The sequence below is a fragment of the Gopherus flavomarginatus genome, chromosome 5 (assembly GCF_025201925.1).
Source record: "Gopherus flavomarginatus isolate rGopFla2 chromosome 5, rGopFla2.mat.asm, whole genome shotgun sequence".
Lineage (NCBI taxonomy): Eukaryota > Metazoa > Chordata > Testudines > Testudinidae > Gopherus > Gopherus flavomarginatus.
In genome coordinates this window covers 86,956,587-86,981,873 of record NC_066621.1, presented here as the reverse complement: position 1 = coordinate 86,981,873, position 25,287 = coordinate 86,956,587, and the positions used below count along the sequence as shown (strand labels likewise).

At 41.6% G+C, this 25,287-nt stretch overlaps 1 protein-coding gene across 3 annotated transcripts in view; it reads right to left on the bottom strand.

Moving 5' to 3' along the window:
• The window catches only part of CSTPP1 (centriolar satellite-associated tubulin polyglutamylase complex regulator 1), a 160,700-nt gene extending 151,483 nt beyond the window's left edge, over positions 1–9,217 (bottom strand). For 2 of the 3 annotated variants that reach the window (XR_007774680.1, XM_050955455.1), the window contains exon 1: positions 9,055–9,185. Coding sequence is in view for 2 of the 3 variants with exons in the window: in XM_050955455.1 (XP_050811412.1) it covers positions 9,055–9,100 (46 nt within the window). In the remaining variant the exon portion in view is untranslated. Of the gene's footprint in view, positions 1–9,054 lie in introns of all 3 variants that reach the window. The other variant, XM_050955456.1, reaches the window with a different exon arrangement.
• Between the last annotated feature and the right edge of the window lie 16,070 nt (positions 9,218–25,287).

The window sequence follows — 25,287 nt, the reverse complement described above, 5'->3', positions numbered from 1 at the left end:
TGTACACAAGGAGGATGAGTAAGAAGATAGGGCAGGCACCGGGAAAGAACTGCCCACTGAAATGCAAACATCTCTTTCTCATTCTGAAAATAAGGAACTATTTCCATCCACTTACCCTGACCTTATGGTAGCAGCTATATTTAAGGTTCTCTTCAAACCTTTCCAGCTGGGATGGTGGTTCCAGTAATACAACCACAGCTCTGAGATGAAAGATGGCTTTGTGATTAAAGCATTGGACTGGGACTCAAGAGATCCAGATTCAATTCCTAACTCCATCATAGACTTCCTATGTAACGTTGGGCAAGTCACGTACTCTGCATTTCAGCTCCCTATCTGTAAAATGGGGATAATATTTCCTTTCTTTTCTATATAGAATGTGAGCTCTTCCAGGCAGGAACCATCTTTTATTATGCGTTTATACCATTAATAGTATAATTGGTCCCAATCTCGTTTGAGGTGTCTAGTTGATTCTGTAACACAAATATAATTAACTAAATATTTCAGTTAAAGAAAATAATTATGTCTACATCCCCCAACCAAATACTTCAAAGACTGTGTAGAGGGATGTGGGGCCCTGGCTGTCAGAAAACACTCCACATAACTGCAGTTTCCCCCTGAAAAAAGTGTTTCAGTACTGCAAGAGTCTGGCAGCTCTCTGGATGCCAAGAGTAGAAAGATTCTCGCTCCTCATCACTTCTTGGTTCTCTTTTCTCACCGCTGCTTTGTCAGAGGTCTGTGTGTCTAGCACTAAACTGGGCCATGTTTTACAAGGTGCAGATTTTCCCTGGCACAGGGTTCATGTTCTCACATGCCTGCAGTTGGCTAAGGGTGAAGGGAAAGAGCTTTGGGGGTGGGAAAATGGATATATATCACAAAGTGCTATAATCCATTAAATCTCTTTTATAATAGAAGAGTACCTTCCACTACAGTTTGAAGCTGCTATGGACAATATTCTAAATGTCTAATCATCTTCCTCAGACTTAGAGATATGCTTTATCAGCTATAAACAAAGAATATTAAACAACGATCAGTCACAGAACCGTAAAAGTCAGGGCTGGAAGGGACTTATTCAGACTATAGTTACCTCCTCTGTGGTTTCCCAGAGTGTCAGCCCTACAGAATGTCACAGAATGTTAACTACACCCAAAGGACCTCATCCACAACTTCAAATTGCTTCTCACTGACTGCAGAATCCAGTTTTTAAAATGTCCTACTTGTTATAAGATTCATCACAGACTCACATGCACTTAAACGAAAGCCTCACCTTCCTAGTTTAAACCCATCCCCATTAACTGAGCTCTGGCCTCCTCTGCTCCTCTACACAATATCACCATCACTGAAGCAAGAGCCTTAACATCTGCAGCTCCTGGAACTGTCTAAGTACTCCTTGTTGTTTTTACTGAATACTCTTTATTTCAAATCACTTTTCTTTCTTTCAAATGCCTAATTTCTGTTTGTTACTTTCTATTTAACTCTGAGCAGCGATACTTCTCTTTAGAATCAGGGCCGCACAGAGAGGGGGCAAGTAGAGCAATTTGCCCCGGGTCCTGCAGGGTCCCCCAGAGAATATAGTATTCTATAGTATTGCAACTTTTTTTTAATGGAAGGGGCCCCTGAAATTGCTTTGCCCCAGGCCCCCTGAATCCTTTGGGCGGCCCTGTTTAGAATATACATTTAAACTGTACTGCTCTTTGCACGAGATGGACATCATAGAATAATCTCCAATATGAAAAAACATTGAGACACCAAAAAGACATGGCATATAATGCTGCACTGGACACTCATTTGACCTGTCAGACATTAGCTGCACTGGACACTCATTTGACCTGTCAGACATTTGTTTGCAGTGGGGGCTTAAAGGCAGCTTGCCTATCCCAGATGAGAAAAAAGCAGAGAGCAGGCTGATCTCAGATTCTCGTCAAAGAACACCTGATAGGACTTCCTGGAGCAACATAGACTACTGAATGAGATTAGAGAAACCTAATCTTGTTTGTTTTTAAATCACAACTACCTGTAATCTCACAACCAGATAATGGTATTAACAAGACCCTGTAACACACCATAGGGATGGAGAAAGGTTATCTTCTCTAAAGAATCAGGCTTTTACACAGCTAGGTCAATGTAAAAAAAAAAGAAAAAGGCTCAAAGGTGCTTTCTAAAGCGTTATTTACTTATACTAGGTTTCTACTAGGCAAACAAAACTCATCAATAGCTTTTGTGAAAAGCATATTTGGTAATTTCAGAATAATTGCGGGGGTTTTTTAAGTAATCATTCATTTTCAAGTGCCTCTTAAAGGGATAAGTATTGATTCTTACATAGTGTTACCATACGTCCGGATTATCCTGGACATGTCCAGATCTGGGGGTTTTAAATAGCCATCTGGGAGGACTGTAAAAATCTAAAAAGGTCTGGGATTTCCCTCCCAATGCAAAGTGCAGCACGGCTGACAGAGCGGCTGGACCGGATTCAGCCGCTTGGGGCCTCCAGCAGGCAGAGCCCCTCCCCTGCTTCTCCCTCCCCTGCAGTTTCAGTGCCGCACTGGCAGAGCTCGGGGGGAGGGGGCTGTGCACTCCACGGGGGAGCGGGCAGCGTGTCTGGCTCTGTGTGGAGCCAGACACGCTGGTCTGAGCGGCACAGTAAGATGGCTGGGGGGGTTGGAGAAGGGGTAGGGGATCCCAGGGGGCAGTCAGAGGGCAGGGAGCGGGGGGGTTGGATGGGTTGGGGGTTCCTGGGGGGCTCTCAGGGGCGGGGGTGTGGATTGGAGTTGGGGCAGTCAGGGGACAGGTAGGGGGTAGGGTCCTGGGGGGCAGTTAGGGTGGGGGTCTCAGGAGGGGGAAGTCAGTGACAAGGAGAAGGGAGGCTTATATAGGGGGTGGGATCCCAGGGGGCAGTTAGGGGAAAGGGTCCCAGAGGAAAAGATAAGGGGACAAGGAGCACAGGGGTTGGATGGGTTGGGGGTTCTGTGGGGGGCAGTCGGGGCAGGAAGTGGTAGAGAGTGGATAGGGGGCAGGGCTATCCTGGCCCCATGGAGAGTCTTCTTTTTTGAAAGTTCAAATAAGGTAACCCTATTCTTACACCTTCCCTCCTACCTCCCCATTTTTAACGTAAAAACTAGTTATTTAGTGTCTTGAAACTATTATTAATTTTCTTGACTATACTTGTCCAACAATAACTAGCTCATTAAAAAAATTAAAGCCTGCTAATTCTTAAAAAAAATCCATTATTCAAGTTTCATCTTAGAACACCTCTTTGGAGTAGAATTATAAATCCCCTCCAGAAGGGCTTAGATTGAAAACGTTGAAATGAGACAAAAGCAAAGTGACCAACCAGCAAACTGGCTTCAGGGCACAATGAGCTTCCACGTGAGCAGGAATCAGTGTTCAGCCACTTCCTCCTAGACCTGAGGAGGCTCCAAATGCTGCAGAGATAACATATGAATACCCTAAAGAGAGGAAGCACCACACATCACTCTAGTGCAGGGGTAGTCAATAGGCAGGCCACAAGGCAAATCCAGACTGCCAGACACTTTTGAACAGACCCTGAAATATTTTTCTTTACTTTTTATTATTTTCTCTGGAATCTGGACCTTGACCAAGAAATGTGGACCTTAACAAAAATAACTGACTACCCCTGCTCTAGTGAATCCCTCCAGATGATGGACACAGTTGTAGGAGCTACATCCATATCTCTTTGGCTGAAGAGAGGGTTCTCCTGCAGCATTAAATCTTTGAAAGGAAGGAGAACTATATCAGAAGATCCCCCCCTCCAAAAAACAAAAACAAAAAAAACAAAAACCCAAAACTACCAAACAATTTATGGCACACAATTGAGGTATGGTAAGGTATGCTACCTGAGAAACACATCTATCTGTGCTTAAGTGCACAGCCAATAGGACTGAAATAACTAAGTACTGAAAGTTATACTGAACCCAAGTCCTGGGCCAGCCATATTTGGTCCTCGAGTGCCAATAACGTATAGTTAAACCGAGGAATTAAAGACTTGTTTTTGAGTGGGGGGCACACTACCTTGTAAATTAGGTTAACAGAGCTAAATACAAATGCTAATATATTTGGACAAATTCAGTAAGATAAGGCCTGGGTCAGCTATAAATATTTTACCCTGACATCAAACCCATGCAAAATAATGGAAAAGCTGATATTGGATTCAACTGATAGAGAATTAAAGGTTAGAAATATAATTAATGCAAGTCAAAATGATGTTATGCAAAACAGATCTTTTCAAACAAGACTTATTATTTGAGGAGATTACAAATTTGGTTGATAAAAGTAACTGCGCAGAAATATTATTTAGACTTTTGTAGGGCATTTGACTTAGTAACACATACCTTTCTGATTAAATAATTACAACTACACAATGTAAATAGAGCACATATTAAATGGGTTAAAAACTGGATAGCAGACAGATCTCAAAAGAATGAGGAATCATCATTGAATGGAAGTGCTTCTAATCAGATTCTGCAAGGATTGGTACTAGGCCCAGTGCTACTCAACATTTTCATCAACAATCTGGAAGTAAATTTAAAATCAGCGCTGATAAAATTTGCAGATGACATAAAGACTGGCTGGCAGAGTGACAAATAATGAAGAAGACAGAAAACTGGGCCCATTCAAACAAAATGTGTTTTAATGCAGTCAAAGGCAAAGACAGACATCTAGGAATAAGGTATGCAAGTCATATCTACAGAATGGGTGGCTATATCTGGAAACCATTATGTGAATAGGATTTAGGGGTCATAGTGGACAAGAAACTCAACGTGTGCTCTGTGCAATGCTATGGTATAAAGGGCTAAAGAGATCATTGGTTGTATAAATAGGAGAGTGCGGAGTAGGGAGTGATTTTACCCCTTTATACGGCACCTATGAGACCATAACTAGAATACCGTGTACAGTTCTAGTGTCAACATCTTAAAAAAGATGTTCAAAAATTGGAGATGGTGCAGAAGATCCACAAAAATTATCTGAGGGATATAAAAGATGCCTTACAGTGAGAGACTTAAAGAGGTCAATCAGAAAGAAGACTGAGAGGTGACTTGATTACAGTGTATGAACGCCTTCAAAGGAAGAAAATATCCAATACTAAAGAACTAATTTAGTGGAGAAAAACACAACAAGAACCAGTGACTGAACCCTGAAGCTAGACAAAAATTAACTTAGAAGTTAGGCATATATTTTTAATCACTGAAACAAACTAACAATGGAAGTGGTAGATTCTCCAACTCTTGAGGTCTTCTAATCAAGATCAGATGCCTTCTGGAAGATATGCTTTAGCCAAACACAAATTACCGGGCCCATTACATTTCTCCCAGTTGGGTCTGTAATAGCATGTGATATAAAAGAGGTCAGGTTAGAGGACCTAATGGTCCCTTTTGTCTTTAAACTCTATTAATCTATAATTTATAGATATTAAAAATCCAGAAAAGGGAGTTAGCTGGCAAAATCTGGAGAAGACAAAATTATTTAGGTTAATCAACTGCAAAGAGGACCATGAGGAACTTCAAAAGGACATAACCAAGCAAAGTGAAGGGGTAATACAACAGCAGAAGAAATTAAATGTTGATAAATACCAAGTAATATACATTAGAGAGAAAAACTAGAGCTACTCGTTCACCTTACAGGTTTCTAAATTAACTATCATTACTCAGGGAAAAGACCTGTGCATTGCTGTAGACAAAAATTTCTGCTCAGTGCATAGTTGTGGTCAAAAAACACACAAAACGTTAGGGTACAAAAGGAATGGCTTAGTGTTTACTATGGAAAATATATTTTTATATAAAATCAACGGAGCAGCCTCATTCGAAATACTGTTTTCGGTATTGGTCAGCCTAGCTCAAAAACACTACTGCCATTTTAGAGGGAGTTCAGAGACTAACAACAAGAACGATTAGGGACATGGAAAACATTTCATTTGAAAAAAAGATTGAAAAGACTGGAACTATTCACTTTGGAGAGAAAACAAATAAGAAAGGACAAGGTAAAGCATACAAAACTAATGAATAGTGTTTAGAACATACATCAGAAACTTCTATTCATCCTCTTGCATAATACAAAAAGCAAAGGGACGGTCAAACTAAAAGGTGGCACATTCAAAGGCTAATTACATGTTGTGTGAAAAAGTATTTCCTTTATCAGTTTTGAAACTCACAGCCACAAAAAATTGTTGAGGCCAAGAAATTTGCAGGATTCAATGAAGGACTAGATAATTATATGGGTAACAAGAACATGGAGTTATGAAAGAAAATACTAAAAAAAAGTTTTGGAAGGGCTATAAAACTTCATATTTCAGGAGTTAAGTCCATCTCTTACTATTAGGGGTTAAAAAGAGATTCATCCAGGGGAGAGGGATGTAGATTATCCCACACCTGCCTACACAGAGTTTCTTGTATCTTCCTCAAAAGCATCTGGTACCGTCCACTGTTGCAAACATGATACTGTACTAGATGGACCAAGATTCTCCAATCCAATAAGGCAATTTTTATGCTCTTACCTACCTAGCCTTGGGTATTCACAAGACAGCATGATATGATTTCAAGTCCTAAAAATTACCATCCTACTTCCCTCTCAGTTCAGTTTCAACACAATTTTAGCAGTTGCTACCTTGGGAACTGCTAGGGATCGAATCCAATCCATACTTTGTGAATGTTTGGCACACTGGTGGTTAGAAGTGGGGCATAGTTTGTTTTTTTTTAAATGCAAGATTGTGATGTTAAGGACCAATACCTTGTGACTTGCCAGGGCTGAGAATATGATGATGGGTCCAGTGGTCAAAACAAAATCACTCTGATTCTTGCCCTTTTGTATAAACGAAGCCTCTGTACTCTGGACAAACAAGCACACTAGCTACTAATACACAAGTTACCCTGACTTCAGAACAGCCCTAACCATCTGAGGGCAGCAAGCCAAGGAGTTTTGAATGTAAAAGTCGTAAGGGGTTCAAACATTAGGCAACATTTTCCAACCTCCTTTTGTCCTTCTCATCCCAGCTTCTCTCTAATCATTAAGTGAAGTCATATATTGACTTTATTTTTACCAAAGTTACTTCCATTCAACACACTGGTGCCAGAACCCTTTGCGCTTTAGTCCAATGAAACATTAAGCAGTACCACAGACCATACTAGGCTCAGTCTAGAGAGGACCAACACCCACAGCAGGGGAAAGAGAAAAAGCAGTTCCTTAGAGCATTGCTGCAGGAGATTTGTAATCTCTTGTTATATTTGACAAAGGGAGAATCACAGAACAATGTTACTGAGTTTCATTTCAGTGGTGGATGAAAGTTTCTTTCAAGCCATGTCTGCCAACTCTTGCAGCTCCCACTTCAATGTGGAGACACCTGAATCAACAATGAGCAAAGGAAGGGAATCTGTATGCAGAGTAGATAAAGAAATACAGTAGGCTGCGTGGATTTTATGTTCCACCTTGTCATAGTATGAAAGCAGTAAAAAACATTTGTTACTTACCCTAGAAAATAAATAACTGAATTTAGAGAAGGGGAGACCACACTTTCCTTAACTGTGGCTTGCAGCAGCATCCTGCCAGTAACCCAAGGGCTACACCCAAGGGCTATGAAATGTACATACTTTTAAAAACAAACAAAATATGACCAGAACCACAACATGGTGTTTCTTGACTCTTCCCTGACAGATCAATAGAAACTGGTTGTTTTTCTTTCCCAGCAATAAAACCTCCTGTTACTCAACCTTGTCACCCAAAAAGTGAATATAGTACATGGATAAAAAAAAAATTTGATCCTTGAGCACCACTGGTTTCAAAGAACACTCAAGAAATGGAGACAGAGCGCCCATCTAGTTATCTAGAGTCCACTTCCATTAAAAAAAACAAAAAAAAAACCTATATGCTTCAAATACCCGCCCACTCCTACACCAGTGGAGCTCTCTTCCCAGGATGGAGGCAGCAGGCACAAGGGAGCAAGTCAGGGACTCTAGCCTTGGAGAACAAGATAGACCTTTAGAAAAATACCAGTTACACCTCCACTCAGCTTGTGAACAACACAGTCTCCTTTAACTGGTCATTTCTCACATATTACAAAAAAAAAATAGGACACTAGTATGAAAAAAACAAAAAACATGGTTAACTGAAGAGAAAGTTGTGACTATCAAACAAACCTTGGGGGGTTACTCATGATAGTAGCATCATTTATACATATCAAAAACACAAACATAACATAAGAACAGCCATACTGGGTTAGACCAAAGGTCCATCTAATCCAGTATCCTATCTTCCGACAGTGGCCAATCCCAAGTGCCCCAGAGGGAATGACCAGAACAGGTAATCATCATGTGATCCATCCCTGTTACCTATTCTCAGCTTCTAGAAAAAAAGAATAATCACCTGCCCAACCCTGCTAATAGCCATCGATGAACCTATCCTCCATGAATTTCACTAGTTCTTTTTGGAATCCTGTTATAGTCTTGGCCTTCACAACAGCCTCTGGCAAGGAGTGCCACAGGTTGACTGCATGTTGTTTGAAGCAACACTTCCTTTTGTTTGTTTGTTTTAAACCTGCTGCCTGCTAATTTCATTTGGTGACCCCTAAGTCTTGTGTTATGAGAAGGTGTAAATAACACTTCCATATTCACTTTCCAGGCTAGAAAGACTGGAAATTAGGTTACTTTCCCAAACATAGAGTGACTGACAGCTGAGGTCGCCTTAACTCGGCCCCTCCAACTAGGAAGCCACAAAACAAAACCCCAGAACAAAGACTCCCTTGGCAGCCTCCTGCCCGCTCCTAACACCCAGCACCTCCGTGCCAGGCCCCCGGGAACCGAGCGCTGAAGACAAGGCTGAGCAAGGCCTGGCTAGAGACCATCGCAGGGGCAAAGGGAGCCCTGCCTAGAGGCACCGACAGTGAGGTTCCCGTGGGGCCTGTGCCCGGGAGGCCAATTCCCCGCCAGCTCCCCTGACACATGGGGCAGAGGCTGTAGGAGCAGCCGCGCTCACTGCCCCTCGCACAGGCTCCGCAGCGGGCTCAGAGCCCCGCCCTCAAACTGCCCAGCCTCTCTCCTCCGCTGCCCTTACCCAAGTACTCGGGCCCCGGCAGGGACAGGCGCTCGGGGCTCAGCATCTCCCCAGCGCGCGTTGCTCCTTCCCGGCCTCCGTCCGTCTCCAGGACGCCAGCCGCCGTCGCGGGGTGGGGGAAGAGTCATGATTTGAAACTCCGTCTGGAAACAGACCCGCACAACTCAGGTTCCGGGGGGAGGGAAACGCATCAGCGTCACACCTGGCAATCGCCCCCTCCGGGGACCTCTCCTTGTCCCGCCCCGCGCCCTCTGCCAATCCCAGCAGCCCCGCTAGGGAGGGGCACGCAGCACAAAGGGCGGGCCGCGTTGATTGACAGGCACGAGATGTGCCCTGCTGAAAGCTCTGACTGGGGAGTCGCGCGCGCGGGCCCAGTGAGGGAGGCGCAGTAAGGCGGGGACAGTCGTGACCGATTGTAGAGTGCGCGCAGCTCTGGCCACCCCCGGGGCAGCGGCAGCGGCACGCGGCAGCGGCAGCAGCCAGGGCCCGAGCTGGGCGATGAGGGGCGGGAGGAGGCTGTGATTGAAGAGAACGGCACTGCATGCGGGAGCGGGGAGGCGAATAACAGGGCATGGTGGGGGGGTCCGTGTCATCAGGCCCGGTGTAGAGAGAGCAGAGCAGGAACTCCTAGTCACGCTTTCATCATACAAGGACAAGGAGACGGTCTCTGAGGTTGAAAGGTAGCACATTTGAAACTAACAACACTTTTGTATACACCAGTTAGCTTGTGGAACTCACTGCCACAGGAGAGCCTTGAGGCCAGGAGCTCAGCCTAGTTTGAAAAAGGATCCGATATTTTGGATAATGAGAACATACAGAGTTGCATTAGTATGAATTAAAATGAAACAAAAAAAGCCAGAAATTTCGAAGGAATGCAAACTCGTATGTGTCAGGACACTGGCCAGTTATCTAGCTGATGGGAGTTTGGAATATAATTTTTCCTTATGAGTAAATTATTCCATAACTGCCTACTTTGGGGTTTCTTAAATCTGAACCATCTGCTACTGGCCACAATTGGAGATGGGACAGTGGGTGAAATGGACCCCCAGTCTGAGCCGATTTAGCAGTTCCTATATTCTTAAAACTGGCAATGATTGCTACTGTCAAGACCAGCTAAAATTATCTGCTACTAGAGCAAGTCAATTTAGCTGCCACTGAAAAGCCAAATCTGAAAGACTTGCCTTCCATCAGCTGCCAATAAACTCGGGCAGGAGGAAATTTCTATGAGTTGTACACTGATCCTTGGTTATTCTCTGTAAACCACAAGCTCTTCTGTCAACATCTGGAGCCCTCATTTATGAGAGGCCTTTTAAGTCCAGTTTAAATGTTATGTTCTAATATTTCTCTAATTCTCTGGGATTCTTCTGTTACTTTTTGGTCTCTGTGGATTGGATTTTTTTCTTTTTTTAACTAGCTAAGGGAATAAATCTTCCTTTTGGACACTAAGAACATTTGCGGTTGTAATAATGATATGTTACAGCACGAGTGGCGCCTGACTGTTAATGACTCAAAGAAAACTATATAAAAACAAGATGTCATTTCTGGAGCCATTCACAGAGTTTCCCTTAAGTCACTTGCCCCTTGTCCTGCTGGAGCCTGGCTCGGGTGACCCACAGGACCAGCTGTAGGACTCACCTGTTCTCCCAGGCTTATCTGATCAGGGGGCAGAGTTACTGAGATAGAGCTTATTTTTAGGACTGTGGATGTTTGAAGCTAGTTTGGGATTGCAATGTCTTTGGGACCAGTTCCTTTATTATGTGAATTTAACTTTATACTGAGCTTGGAGAACTCTGATGGGCTCAAATTGAAACAAAGGTAAATAAATAAACACAAAATCCTTCTATATTAAGCAACTGTTGGGACTGTCACTTGTCATAGTTATATTGAAGGAATTTGTAATGGACTCCAGTCGAGTAGCAGGAGACTTAAACCGTTCTGGAGAATCAACAGCCTTATAAAGAGGAATCTCTTGTGCTTCAGTACTATTTTTTCTAGACACTTCACCTTCAATTCTTGTTTTTCTTTTCTGTCACTGTATTTAAGGAATTAGGAGTTATAATAATTTCTGTTCATTAATAACTTTGCTACACTGAAGCTAGTCCCATGCAGAGAACTTCAATTATAAGAGGATTCTGGGAGTTGTAGCTTGGTTTCTATTTATAGAGTCGCAAACATTAAAGGCCTATTGGGTCAGACAGTCCATCTCCCAGGCAGAGTAGGTGTGACATCAGGGTCCATACACACCAAAGGGAGAATAAGGGTCTGAACCCTCAATGAAGAAGCAGTTGAATCAATTGGTTGTATACGACGTTATTATGTATACAGCTATGTCAAGTAATGGTTATTATGAGTTATGTATACAGAGTGTGGTTGTGAATTTATGTATTTGTGTAGATATAAAGCTGTGCTCAATTTGTGCTGCAACATTCAGCTCCACCTCACACCAGGGAGGTGGTCAGCCAGGTGGGTAGGGGCTGCCTCCCCAAACCGACAAGACTAGCTCCAAGAATCTAGCATTTTACAATGCAGGAAAAGACAAATTATGGACCTTTACAGTTAATGTAAAGACACTGACACTGAAAAGAAAACCCCAGTCTTGGAAAACTAAAAAACGGGGAAGTTTCCCCCACTCTGAATAACCATGAGTCATCCTTCCAGGAGAGGAAAAAAGGGCAAAAATCTTTTTCAAAGCAGGCAATTGGCTGAAATTTTATGTCCTAAACTGAAGGACAGTCTCAAAGACAGTGAACACTGGATCCCATTTTAGGGCTAGCAGGCACACTGGGAAACTGTTCAGAGGCAATAATAACTGGCATTACAAAAAACAATTTCTCTAATACAGAAGTGTAGAGCCTGAAGTTGTGTCTTTCTGTTTATTTTCTCTGTGTCCATTTTCCTTGCTATTTCACCTTTGAATGTATAGTTTTTCTGTTAAATAAACCCTTTACTTATTTTTAGCCCCAAAACAGATCTCTGTTGTACAAACTGCATGTTGCAAAGGGAACTGAAAACTTGTGAACAGTGTTCACTCCTTCAGTGATGACGATCTAGCGGGGAAAAGTCCAGGTTCCTGGTAGTAAAGAACTCAGGGTAGACAGATTTGGGGCAAATTGGGACTGGAAGGGATGTTGAGGTCACCCTGCAAGAAGTGATGAGGCTGGTGGAAGCCAGCTGTAGGCTGGCTACAGGTGTCAAGGTTCTGAGCCATATCAACATAGCATTAAGGCACCCAGAGTTATAAAGCAGGCAGTGAGAGAACCCTTCACTGGTGTGGGAGATCCCCAAAAAATCACAGTAGGATTGTTTATGACTATATTTTTTAGTGTTTTGTTCAGACTAGTTTGAATCGTCCACTGTGGTAGGATTCCATCCCTTCATTTGGGAGACTTTTACATCACACATTAGCCTCTGATATCTCCCAGGGAACCTTTTCTGATGTTCATCCTACATTATTTCTTTCTTAATTTCTTCCTGCATCCTACCCCAATAATTCCTCTCTTCTCGATTTCTGTACCCTTTAGGAACACCTCTACCCCAATATAATGCCACTTGATATAACACAAATTCGGATATAACGCGGTAAAGCAGCGCTCCGGGGGGCAGGGCTGTGCGCTCCAGCAGATCAAATAAAGTTCGATATAACGCTGTTTCACCTATAACGCGGTAAGATTTTTTGTCTTTCGAGGACAGCGTTATATCGAGGTAGAGGTGTATTTGTAGATTGTTGTCTCCCCTGCATGCCCATTTAATCATCTTTTAGACAAACATGAAAGCAGCTCAGACTTAACAGAGATTCCTGCAATATCCCCCTATAGACTTCAACTCAATATATTGTTGTTTATCGTTAGCTTTTGTTTTTGATTCATCAGTCAAATGGACCATAATCTCAATTACAATATTCATAGCTAAAACCATTTGAATTAATTTTGAGAGTAAGGTTTATGAGATGCTGTATCAAATACTTCATTAAAATACAAATGTATTTAATATCGCATGTACTGTTTTCTATTCATCCACTCATGTTTTAATTCTATTAGAAAAGGCAATCAAGTCTATTAAGCAACATTTGCTTTTTATAAATGCCCTATGCTGTTTATTGCTTGTGGTTCCATTAGCTGGTCAGTGAATTTCTCCATCCCATATGTTCATCTATTTTACAAGGGATAGAAGTTAGATTTACAAGATAATAACTGTCAGGATCACTCTTCTTCCCTTTTGTGAAAACCAGTACCTCATGTACTCTTCTCCAATCTGCGGGTACCTCCCAAGCTCTTAATTACTTAAAGAAAAATTGTCAGTGGTCTAGTAAATTTCTTAGCTAAAGTCATCCAAGTACCTAGAGTTATAAGTGTTTTAGATAATTTCCTTGATATCTTAGAATATGTAGCCTCAATTTTATGTCAATATTATAAATGTTTCTCAGCAAATTAATTATCAGACTTAGATCAGACTCCTTTGCTTTCATTCATTCAAACATATTTTGGGTGCACAGCTTAGTTTTCTTCTTACTGTTTCTCTCTTTGGCCTTTTGTTTGGTGTTATCAAACCCAAAGAGAAACCTCTTTCCCCTCATTAAAGTTCTCCTGAACAGGAGCTACTCATTCAGAAAAATAGGCTGTGTGTCTTATAAAAAATAATAAATAGAAACAGATATCAAGCAAAATTTCCAAGGGAAATGTTTTGTTTTAAACAGGCTCCATCACTGAAAATGTTTCATCTGGCTCCCACATCTTCCTCTAAGATTAAAACATTGTAAATGCCTAGGACTTTGGCAATTATTTCTACAATAACTACATAAACCCTAACTATGCTGGAGGGAGAAATGTAAGTGATCTTCAAGGTCTGTGGAATAGTCTTGAAGCAAGAAGAGCGATAGAAACCCCTTTGCTTAAAATATTTACAACTAAGATGTACAAAGAACCAGAGAATACACTGTAGGCAGTCTCTAGTCCTGCTTTGGCTCTAACTTCTATTAAATTACTGTACACTAGGTTCACAAGAAACTTTGGGAACAAGTCTCTTGCCTCTAAGGGTATGGCTACACTCGAAACTTCAAAGCGCTGCCGCGGGAGCGCTTTGAAGTGTGAATGTAATCGCAGCACCAGCGCTGGGAGAGAGCTCTCCCAGAGCTGCACATATTCCACCTCCTCATGGGGTTTAGCTTGCGCTGGGAGCCGCGCTCCCAGTGCTGGGGCACTGTTTACACTGACGCTTTACAGCGCTGTATCTTGCAGCGCTCAGAGGTGTGTTTTTTTCACACCCCTGAGCGAGAAAGTTGCAGCGCTGTAAAGCGCCAGTGTAGCCATGGCCTCAGGTGATCTTTAAGCTCCCACTCTGATGAGCATAGCTATGGCCTCACTTCCTGCACCACTTAGGGTTTGGCTAAACTTGCAGCTGTACAGCGCTGGGAGTTAAAGCTGTCTTCGTACAGCTGTGTAGGGCCAGCACGGCAGTGTGGCCACACTGACAGCTACCAGCACTGCAGCGTGGCCACATTTGCAGCATTTGCAATGGTGTTGGAAGTGGTGCATTATGGGCAGCTATCCCAGCATTCAAGTGGCTGCAACATGCTTTTCAAAAGGGGGGGGTGGGGTGGGGTGGAGTGTGACAGGGAGCATGGGGGAGACAGAGAGAGTGGATTTTTGGAGCTGACACTGTGTCAGCTCCCTGCCTTGCAAGTTCTAAGGACTTGAAGATACACAGCACCAACCTTCAATCATTTTAAAAGTTTCGACCCCTTCCCCCAACCCTCTCTCATTCACTAAATGCAGCTAGCCTTCAGACCAGATAAGCAGCTACTCCAAAACGGACCCCGCCCTTCCCACCTCCGGCTACTTCTCTCCTTAAGCAAACACTAGCTGTGGACATTCATCCCCCTGCCTGCCTCTGCTTGAGCAAACAGTAGTTGTGTTTATTTTTTAGATAAGCAGCTCCAGAGCCCGGAGTTCACAACAAAACAAAGAGAGGCATCACAACAAAACAAAGAGTGTTATCTTTACTTAAAAAGCATTATGGGAAGGTTCCGGAGGTCAGTTACAGCGTAATAAGATTAATCACTGTTTACACTGGCACCTCAGAGCTGCTTGCAGTGCTGTTCTCTTTATTCCTCTCCTAGAGGTGAAGTACATGCAAGTGTAGCCACGCCCTTAGTTTTTGTTGGTGGTTTCCCATCCAAATATTGACCCAGCTCTACTTAGCATGTGAGATTTAGCAAGGTGACAGGCCAAAGTGGTACAGAAACCCATCAGCCTAGATAGCTTCTGCTCAAACCTTGACATGCTGCCAGTATCTTGGGCAATGACTTGTATTGTTTCAGCTATCACTATGTAAAGGGGCATGTAATTGCTCCTTCTCTTTACCCTGATAGAAAGGTACTTAGTACACCCATCAGCTTTAACCATGTCTTAACTGATGGCAGCCATTAACACCATGGAGCTCAACAGTATTCTGGTAGGATAGGCAAGGTAACAGACACTGTTCACACACACAAGAAAACAGTCTCTGCCTCAGACAGCTTCCAGTCTAAAAAAGGCAGACAGACAAAGGGTGGGTAAGAGGGGTAAAACACAATCTATTTTAAAAAATCAACTAACTTAATTAGTTAGTTATTCTTTTAGCCTTGGCAGCAAAGATAAATCTTGAAGAGGGATAGGAATCAGCAGAGAAGTGTGGCTTTAGAAACTATTATTTGTTATTTGTATTACAATGTGTTTATAGATAAATAGATAGATTACATTTAATTATTAGTGGTCCAGTGTTAGGTGGTAATAAAATAGTGCAACAGGAGTAGTCAAGCTTGATTGCCTTTATTAATAAAGTTCCATTTATTCTTTGGGAATAGTGAATAATAAGAACAGATATACAATACTCAGTCCTTATGGAACCAAAACTTACAGCTGATGATAGTCTGATCCCAGTCCTGTCTAGTTCAACCAATAACTCAAACTTACAGTTATTTATAGATAGATTGTTGACAGCCTATAACTTCCTTTTTTAAAAACATACAAGACAGTTACGCATATCCCCTTTTGTCTGTTACATGTTGCAGATTTCCAGGCTCATATTAAAATAATATCCAGATTTTCCATACGAATGTGGTTAGTGCATTTGTGGTTAACAACACTTATTCTGATCAACTGGATAATATACTAAACATTAAGAGTTTTGTTGCTTAATAAAGGTTAAACAACTTTATATCATTATTACAAATTATTCCCAAAGCTTCCTAGGGTTTTCATTTACTTAACAATAGGTCATTATTTAGCAATAATCCCTTTTGGTTTAATGGTCAAATGGTACCTAAAAGGTTCAGCTGAAATCAGGGTCCCATTGTTCTGTGCACTGTAGGAATGCGTACTAGCTGAGGCAGGGTGATTAATTTATGAGAGGCATTGTGAAAATGGCCTAGAAACCCTTGTGGAATTACTGATTTAATTGTTGAAATTATAAATATGCTTACCAAATTCCCTAAGCACATTCACTAAATAATAAAAAGATGAGCAAATTGACTTCATGTCAGTTAAAGGATTCAGCCAAAAATCCAGTGAAATGACTTCATGGAAATCCCTACCCTGTAGTAATAATGAACTCTCAAGAGACAGGTTGGTTGCAGAGAAAGATTGGTACTTGACTCATTCTGAGCCTGCTCAAGCTGCAGGAAACATCTAGATCACATTGGACACAACCCTTAGCTTAGTCACTCCTATGCTAGTTGTTTGATGCTACTCCTTTAATATCCCTTCAAAAGAAACCTCATCCATCTGAACTCACTTTCTCAGGGAAAAGGCTGGGCAAATAGGAAGGCCTTGCATTGTGCTCTGGACATCAACAAACTTCAGGGGAGCAATGGTCCGAGTCAAAGGTCTTTCACAGCCAACAACTTGCCAGAAGTTATAATCTGAAGGCTATTAGCACAAGCATTTTAAGGATTCTCAACTAATGGAAGAGGTAACTATGAAAGATAACACATCTCTGAAGCAGCCAAGATTCATACCATAAAGTGCTTCAAATTTAACACTTGCAATTGCACCTAGGGCTCTTGTGTCAAGTGCCGATTTCACTACTAATATAGCAGAAGCAAATAGAAATCTGCAATACCTTCAAAATTTTCCATTTTTACTTACTCACCTGGATTCTTTATGGGTTGGAACGAGTTTTATTTTGTCCCCTTGGGCAGGTGAATAGAGGGAACCTAATTGGAGATCTGATGTGCCCATGAACATAGTTGTTCTCATTTTAAACTCTATAGATTGCTGGAACCCTACATTCATAATGCCTTAGGTTTAATATTGTTCCCAGATCATAACACAAGAACTAGGGGTCACCAATGGAAATGGAGGATACGTCCATCAATGGCTATTTGCCAGGATGGGCAGGAATGGTGTCCCTAGCCTCTGTTTGCCAGAAGCTGGAAATGAGCTACGGGATGGATCAGTTGATGATTACCTGCTCTGGTCATTCCCTCAGGGGCACCTGACACTGGCCACTGACGAAAGACAGGATACTGGGCTAGATGGACCTTTGGTCTGACCCAGTAGGGCCACTCTTAAGTTCTTACATTCAAAATATAAATTGCTAAAAAAAAATCCTGAAACATTTTTCCTTACCCCAGATCATGGATATAGCTTTTAAAATCTGTGTGATCTGTTTAGGTCAAGAGGAAGCATTGTATGCTGGGGAGTGTAGCTTGTGCAAGCTGCATCTTCATATCAAAGTTGAGGGTAGCTGCAAGCTGCATTATAGATCTCTAACCTACATTAAGAATAGAGCCCAAACATTGGCCATCCCTGAGTTCAAGCCTCAGCAAAGAAAATTGGCTTTTTTTCTGTGATGGTAAATTGGAGGATAATCTCTCAATAGTTTCTGTTCACATTATCTCTTCAGAAAGGAAAAGGCAACATCTTTTAAAGTACTTAAGTACCAAGTGAGTAACCCTTCTCTGCTGGAATGCTGCCCTGCTAATGATGCAGAGAAGAAAAACAGCCATTTCTGGCAGAGTTTACAGGATCTCTCATGCCAAACAAAAAAGTCTAAATCGCCTGGTAAAAATAAATATTGCTTGGAAATTCTGGCATGGGAAACATTTCTGACGGCCAAGGCTTAGCTCATCCTGGGGGGTAACCCAAGAAGGCCTGTGCTTTTCATTCTTCATTCTTGACTGCTGAATATTCCCTGTAACCCTCAGCAGCCAGGACTGTCTATCCACTGTGTATGTGTGTGCCTGTGCACACAAAAGAGATATAGATAGAGGTTGAGTGTGACTGTGTATGAGAGAGATGCAGCCTCTTGGGCTGTAATCAGGTAATAATTCTGATGGATTATGCAGCCTGTCATGGAAAAGAAGCCTGTTTTCTGTATACAGAATGGAGAATATTGAATAATGTGAAGGGGACAACGTAAGGAATGCTCATTGTCTCTCCTGCTGGTTATACAGCACCTGAGACATTTTCAAGAGTAACAATATTTGTAGTGCTATATGGAGAGAAAGTGGGAGCCAGAAAGTTTTGTAGTAGTTGGGGAGCTTAGAAAAGAGAAACTGAGATGTACATGTGTGATGTTCCCCTTTTTGTTATCTGGACCGGTGATCCGCTAGGTCACTCCAACCCTTGACTCTGGGAGCCATCCTTACCCTGCTCTGCTGTGAGAATGAGAACCCCCCATCCTGGGCTGTTCATGCACAGCCTCTGGCATGTAAGCTGCTCCTTGGATTGTGCAACCGAATGACACTAGCCAATATCTCCGGTCCCAGACAGAACTCTAGGAACCTCCACCTTGCAGTGTCCAGTTATGCCCACTGGACTCTGCAAGCTTATATGAATTTGTCAATGTAACAAAGAAATTGGTACGTACCAGGTTTGTTATCCCAAGGGGAGACACTGACATGCTTCAAAGCAAAGGCACTGCTTCAGGTAAAATAAACAAACAAATTTATTAACTACAAGGATAGATTTAAAGTGATTATAAGTCAAAGCATAAGTTGGATTTGGTCAATTGAAATAAAAGCAAAATGCATTCTAAGCTGATCTTAACACTTTCAGTGCCCTTACAAACTTAGATGCTTCTCACCACAGGCTGGCTGGTTGCCCTTAAGCCAGGCTCTTCCCTTTGATCCGTGCTCAGTCACTTGGTGGTGATGTCTGTAGATGGAGGTGGAAGAGAGAAGAAGAGCATGGCAAACACCTCTTCCGTTTATCATGTCCTTTCTTCCCTCTTGTCTTTGCCCTCCCCCCTTCAGAGGCAGGTGAACATTACCTCATCGTAGTCCCAAACTGACCAAAGGAAGTGGGGTGACTCACTCGAGAGTCCAACAGATCCTTTAAAAAAATGAGGAGTCCTTGTGGCACCTTAGAGACTAACAAATTTATTTGGGCATAAGCTTTCATGGGCTAGAACCCACTTCATCAAATGCATGCAGTGGAAAATACAGAAGCAGGTATAAATACATGAAAGGTTGGGGGTTGCTTTACCAAGTGTTAGGTTAGTCTAACAAGATAAATCAATTAACAGCAGGATATCAAGGGAGGAAAAATAACTTTTGAAGTGGTAAGAGAGTGGCCCATTACAGACAGTTGACAAGAAGGTGTGAGTAACAGTAGGGAGAAATTAGTATTGGGAAAATTAAGTTTAGGTTTTGTAATGACCCAACCACTCCCAGTCTTTATTCAGGCCTAATCTGATGGTATGCAATTTGCAAATTAATTCTAGTTCTGCAGCTTCAGTTTGGAGTTTGTTTTCTAAATAAACAATGCAGCACACACTCAGATACACTGCCTCAGATTGTCAGAATTTTAATATACATTTTAAATATGCAGCTTTCCCCTCCAGCCATTTCACAAACAGGTTGTACAAAAATATAATGGGAAGAATTTTTCACTCTCCTCATTATCAAAAGCAAATCAACTATTTTTGCTTAAACAATCCAGAAAATTCACCCTTGGGCAGAGACCAAATCTTGAAAATTTCAACACAAAATGTAAATATTTTGCAAGTTGATGAGTGCCTAAAATAGGGATTTATAATGGAAACCGTTTGTATCCTTAACTATAACGGTTGCTGCCTCTCCAACTCTGAGTTTTAAATTAAAGGATTTGTGTGGCTGATGCAGAGGCCAGGCAAACTTCACAGCCACAGAGAAAATGCTAGAAATACAGAATAGAGAGAGTTTTATTGGCAATACAATGTTTAGTCTTGCACCCCAGGTCACCAGTTCAAAGTTATCCCATGATGGTAGTAACCAAATCTTACCTGTTTTCAGTGGCCTGTATGAAATGATGGGGGCAGGAGAAAAGATTCCCACTGGACTGGTAGCCCCCAATCCCAAAATCTTACCATTACAATCAACATTTTAGCCCTCTTGTTGCAGAGAGACAAATAACTGAATGAGACATGGGGATTGTATTTTTTCTTCCCCCATTAGAGGTAGGCCCTCTCTCTTTCAGGATTTAGGCACACCGGCAGGGGGTAGATGTGAGAAAATATGCACTACTGGTACTGCCTTTTCTGTGAATAAGCAGATGATTCCATCTCTAGGACTACCTAGATGGTGCCTTGCATGACCACTAAACTCAAGTATAATATTTTAAATAATAACAATCAGACCTTTTACTATTAAAAAAAACAACCCAGTGATCTAATGTTTGTGTGTAATGAAGTCCCAACTCTGCAGTGACCTGTGTGAACATATTGGATGCAGGTATATATGGCTGGGAGGGAGTTTAGATGCGTGGGGAGCGTGGCTGATCTCAGACACGTGTGTAGACATGGAGGGTGTGTGCAATTGTGTAACTTACCCTCATCTGTGACTTCATGAATCTCCAATTTAGTGCAGGCAAGAAGCAATTAGTTGGTTCCAATCTTCTCTCAACCACTTTTATCAAGAGCTCAGGTGAGAAATGGGAGAGGTATGAAGAGGAATCTCTGAGTCAGCCATCTGATGGGAAGACAGAAGCTTGACATGCTATATCTCTATCAGACAGACCTAAGGGTTCTGTCTTTTACATGTTGGCAGCCCTTGGCTAGCCTACCATGCCAAAAAAGTAAAAGGACTGATTCATTTCCAAGAAAGCAAACACCCACATATTTCTGTCAACATTTTTACATGTCCCTCATCACCACAGTAGCTGAGCTCTTGCTAACAAGAGGCCTATCTCTGTTACTGAGCAGGTTTGTGGGCTGAGAGAATTATATGTTGGTGCCTTTCACTTCCCTTTCCTTTCCATGAGAATTTGCCGAGCACTAGCTTCCCTCTGAGATCCAATTCATACAAATCAGTATTTCAGGAATAGGGAGCCTTATCTCATCAGGCACAAGAGCACCCTGCCTCAGATGCTTGTTTAGGATAAGGCAATCTCCTCCTCTCTATGTAATGTGATGGAATTCCTCCACTTAGCCTCTCAGCCTAACACTGTGACCAACATTTACAAACTAAATCAGTAGCCTGAAATCAAAGAGACTTGTAGGTGCTCAACTCCTTAGAAAAATCAACCCACTTTTCTAGGTGCTCAACACTGGAGTTAGGAGACCAACTTTATTCTCATACATTTGAATGCATAAGGCTGTGAGGTTAGGGGCAGCTGGACTTCCATCCTTCAAACTAAGTTCTCAGAGTGCCATTGCTAGCTCTTAGATGAACATCTCCCTTGTTTACTCTTTCCTTTTTGCCAGTCTCAAGGCAGACAATTGTGATGTGCCTGAGGCTAGACTTCAGGCTACATTTGCAACTTTAAAAAAAACAATGAGGAGTCCTTGTGGCACCTTAGACACTAACAAATTTATTTGGGCATAACCTTTTGTGGTCTAGAACCCACTTAATCGGAAGCATGGAGTGGAAAATGCAGGAGCAGGTATAAATACATGAACAGATGTGAGTAATGCCATACCAAGTGTAAGGTCAGTCTAAGGAGACAGTTCAATTAACAGCAGGATACCAAGGGAGGAAAAATAACTTTTGAAGTGGTAATGAGAGTGGCCCATTTCAGACAGTTGACAAGAAGGTGTGAATAATAGTTGGGGGAAATTAGTATTGGGGAAATTAGGTTTAGGTTTTCTTAATATGTGTTTGGTTTTGCAGATCTGCAATGTAAAATATAGCATTGATGGTTGAAAGCAGTACACAGGAAAGCAGTAGAGTTTAACTGACAACCATAAGCACATCTTATAAAAAACATCAATGGTTAGAAAACTTCAGGGAAATCAACCAAGGGAAGAGGTGAATCCACAGTATAAAGTATTCACATGAAGATGCCAGAGTCAGGTATATGTATATTTAATATACTCCTGGAGATGTGGAACTCAAAGGTTGGCTCTTCAACTCCAAAACCCTAGGCCACTCAAGCTACGATCTTTTTGATCACTAGAGATGTCACAGGCAAGGGAACTGAGATGCATGTTGTAATAATGTAGTAATTATGAATAATAATGTTAATACAAGTAATACAGGAAATCTTGAATTTTGACTGGTCAAGAGCCATAGCACTCTGGACCCAACTGCTCTGTGTGGAACAACTTTTTTCTTTCTTCATAGACTACGGTCCCAGTTAATCAATGCTCCACCTACTGACGAACTGCTCTTGACCAGTCACAATGCAAGATTTCCTAATAGACTTTCTGATTAGTTATATATAAATTACATATTTATTAACATCTCAGGGAAGATTTGTGCACATAGCCCATGGCAGGATTTGTAAAAACACTTTGACAGATAACACATAAAAAACATTTTTACGTACTCCAATTCTTCTTTCCTTCTGCTCATCAAGGTTTCTCTGTAGAATACTTATGTATTCGACAATGTGTTTTACAAGGTGCTCTCATTTCTCTGCTAGTTGCCTTACCTGCTTATGCCTCTGTCCTTGCTTCCCAAGCACAGGAGTTTACCCTCTTGGTCATATTTTGCACTTCTCTAGTGTTTTCACCAGAGAATCTCTACATTATTTACAAAGCATAGTAAGCATAATTATCCCCATTGTACAAATGGGGAACCTGAAGTATGGACAGGCCTAATGTCATCCACAGAAAAGGTGACAGAAAAAGTGACTAGAACCCAGGTCACCTGATTCCCATAATCCTAGTCTAAACATATTACTTTTTGGAAGCTCAGTAGGTGTCCTCTTCCTTTTATAGCATGACTTTGTAAACACAATGCAACCACATACAAGGGAATAATAAATTTCCCAGGAGAGCGGAGGGGACAAAAGTTTACCAGGCTTATTTGTTTATTAAAGGTCATGACAAAGTATTTCTCAAAAGGATTTGGTTTCATGCACAGGAAAATGCTTCTGTCTCAGTCCTTCAGAAACTATTATACAGCCTGATGCATGTCACCATCAGGAAGTTCTATGTCTAATCGATGTACTTTTACCATACTCAGCACTGGTGCGTCTGAGCATCCTACAAACTTCTGTGGACCTGATCATGGAACTCAACAGAGCTATGCTGATTTACTAGCTGAGGCTCTTACCTTATAGATCCTCCAGGGAGTCTAGACATAAACAAGATTTGGGTCTGTTCTTCTTTCCACAAACAGGTAGAAGTATTTTTGTTATTGTGGGAAATGGGTCTAATTTTATTCTGAAGCTGAGGAGGTTTCTGGCTAAATTAAACCAACATGTTCTTAACTCCATCCCATTACTCCTAATTCTACCTCTTGTTTCACCATAAACAATACCTCTCCCTCCTTGGAGTTTACACTCTTCAAATATTTGCATGCTCTTCATGTCCCCCCACTGCCTCAGATGTTGCTTAGCCACAGTAGGCATATCTAGCCTTTTTCATCTCTCCTCCTGCATCACTTCCTCCAGCTACCTGATAAATTTTTGTTGCTCTTCTTTGAATTTCCTTCAGTTCATTAATGTATCTCTAGCGAGGAAGTAATCAGAATAAAATTCAGTTTTCCAGGTCCAGTTGTACTAGACCCATATAGAGGGAATGTGTCCCCTACTTGCTCAGGGATGTGTTGCTTTTACATATATAGACAAAAATTGCATTGGCCTGTGTAGCAGCCACATCATATTTAAAACTTTCTGACTTGCTACTTACCTCAAGTTTCTTCTCGACATTGAGACTCTGTTTTAAATTAAGTCTTTCTAGATGCATTAGCTTAATTTGGCCAGAGTGAGTCTATTTTTTCTTTTCTCACCAAATTTCTAACAACATTCTTTCTCCTCACTTTTTTTTTCCAATTCCTTCTAATTTAGCATAATTGGCACATTTCACTGATCTGTTGGTTACTCACTCTGGCAAATCATTAGATCGTGATCCTTAGAGGAGCTGAGCATCTGCAGCTCCCACTGACTTCATATTAATGAAGATGTTAAGTAAGACCATTTCTACCTCTGGCCCAGTGGTACCAATTTAATACAACTCGCACCTCAGCCTGAAGTTCAGACCCTTTGTTTAGGGTCTCTTAACCAGTTATTCATTCACATTAATGTCATAAAGCCAACTAAGATTGATTTTTTCAGCTAAAGTTTATTGTAATGTAAATACTCAGAGTTAAAAAAAGCCTGAGTCAGGCTCAAAAAAAATCATGAGATTTGCTTAAAAATTGAGTTTACAAAAAACCCTAAACGAAACAAATACACAAAAAACCCAAACAGTTTATTTGCCTTCTGGTTTCTGAGTCTTTAGGGGGCACTTGGATCAGATTTTTAAGTGCTTCTCCGCAACTGTGAGGGCTAGAAACATTTATTATTTATTTGTAATGAAATTTAAGATTTTCACCTAATCAGCTTTCTCTAGAATCTGAGGGTTTAAGAAGAACACTGAATTTAATGAGACTCACAATAAAATAAAGAGATTGAAATATGGTATCAGATATTTCCCATGAGGACATTGCAGCATGCACTGAGTAATGGGTTCAGGAAAGTGATGGATGAGCAAGGGCTAGAGGGGAGTATTCACGTTACAGATGACACAAAGCTTGGTGAGATGCACTAGGGGCAAAAGGGGGATGCTCCAGGGAGAAGGTGCAGGACTTTGCAAAATAGTCCAGATAAGAGTGTTCAAGAGTACTGTAAACTATGCAGAAATCTCAGAGAATTGGCATATAGCTCTGGTACTAAGATAGGTATCTGAGGGATGGAGATATACATGGCAATGCACTCAGAAACCAGAGATGCCCTGTGGAAGATCTAGTAGGATGGGCTGCCAGACTGCACCATGCATTGCAGATGTCTCAGTGCTCTGGAGGAGGGGATTGTCCTGAGGGATGCACTGTTGGAGGACTAAAGGGAA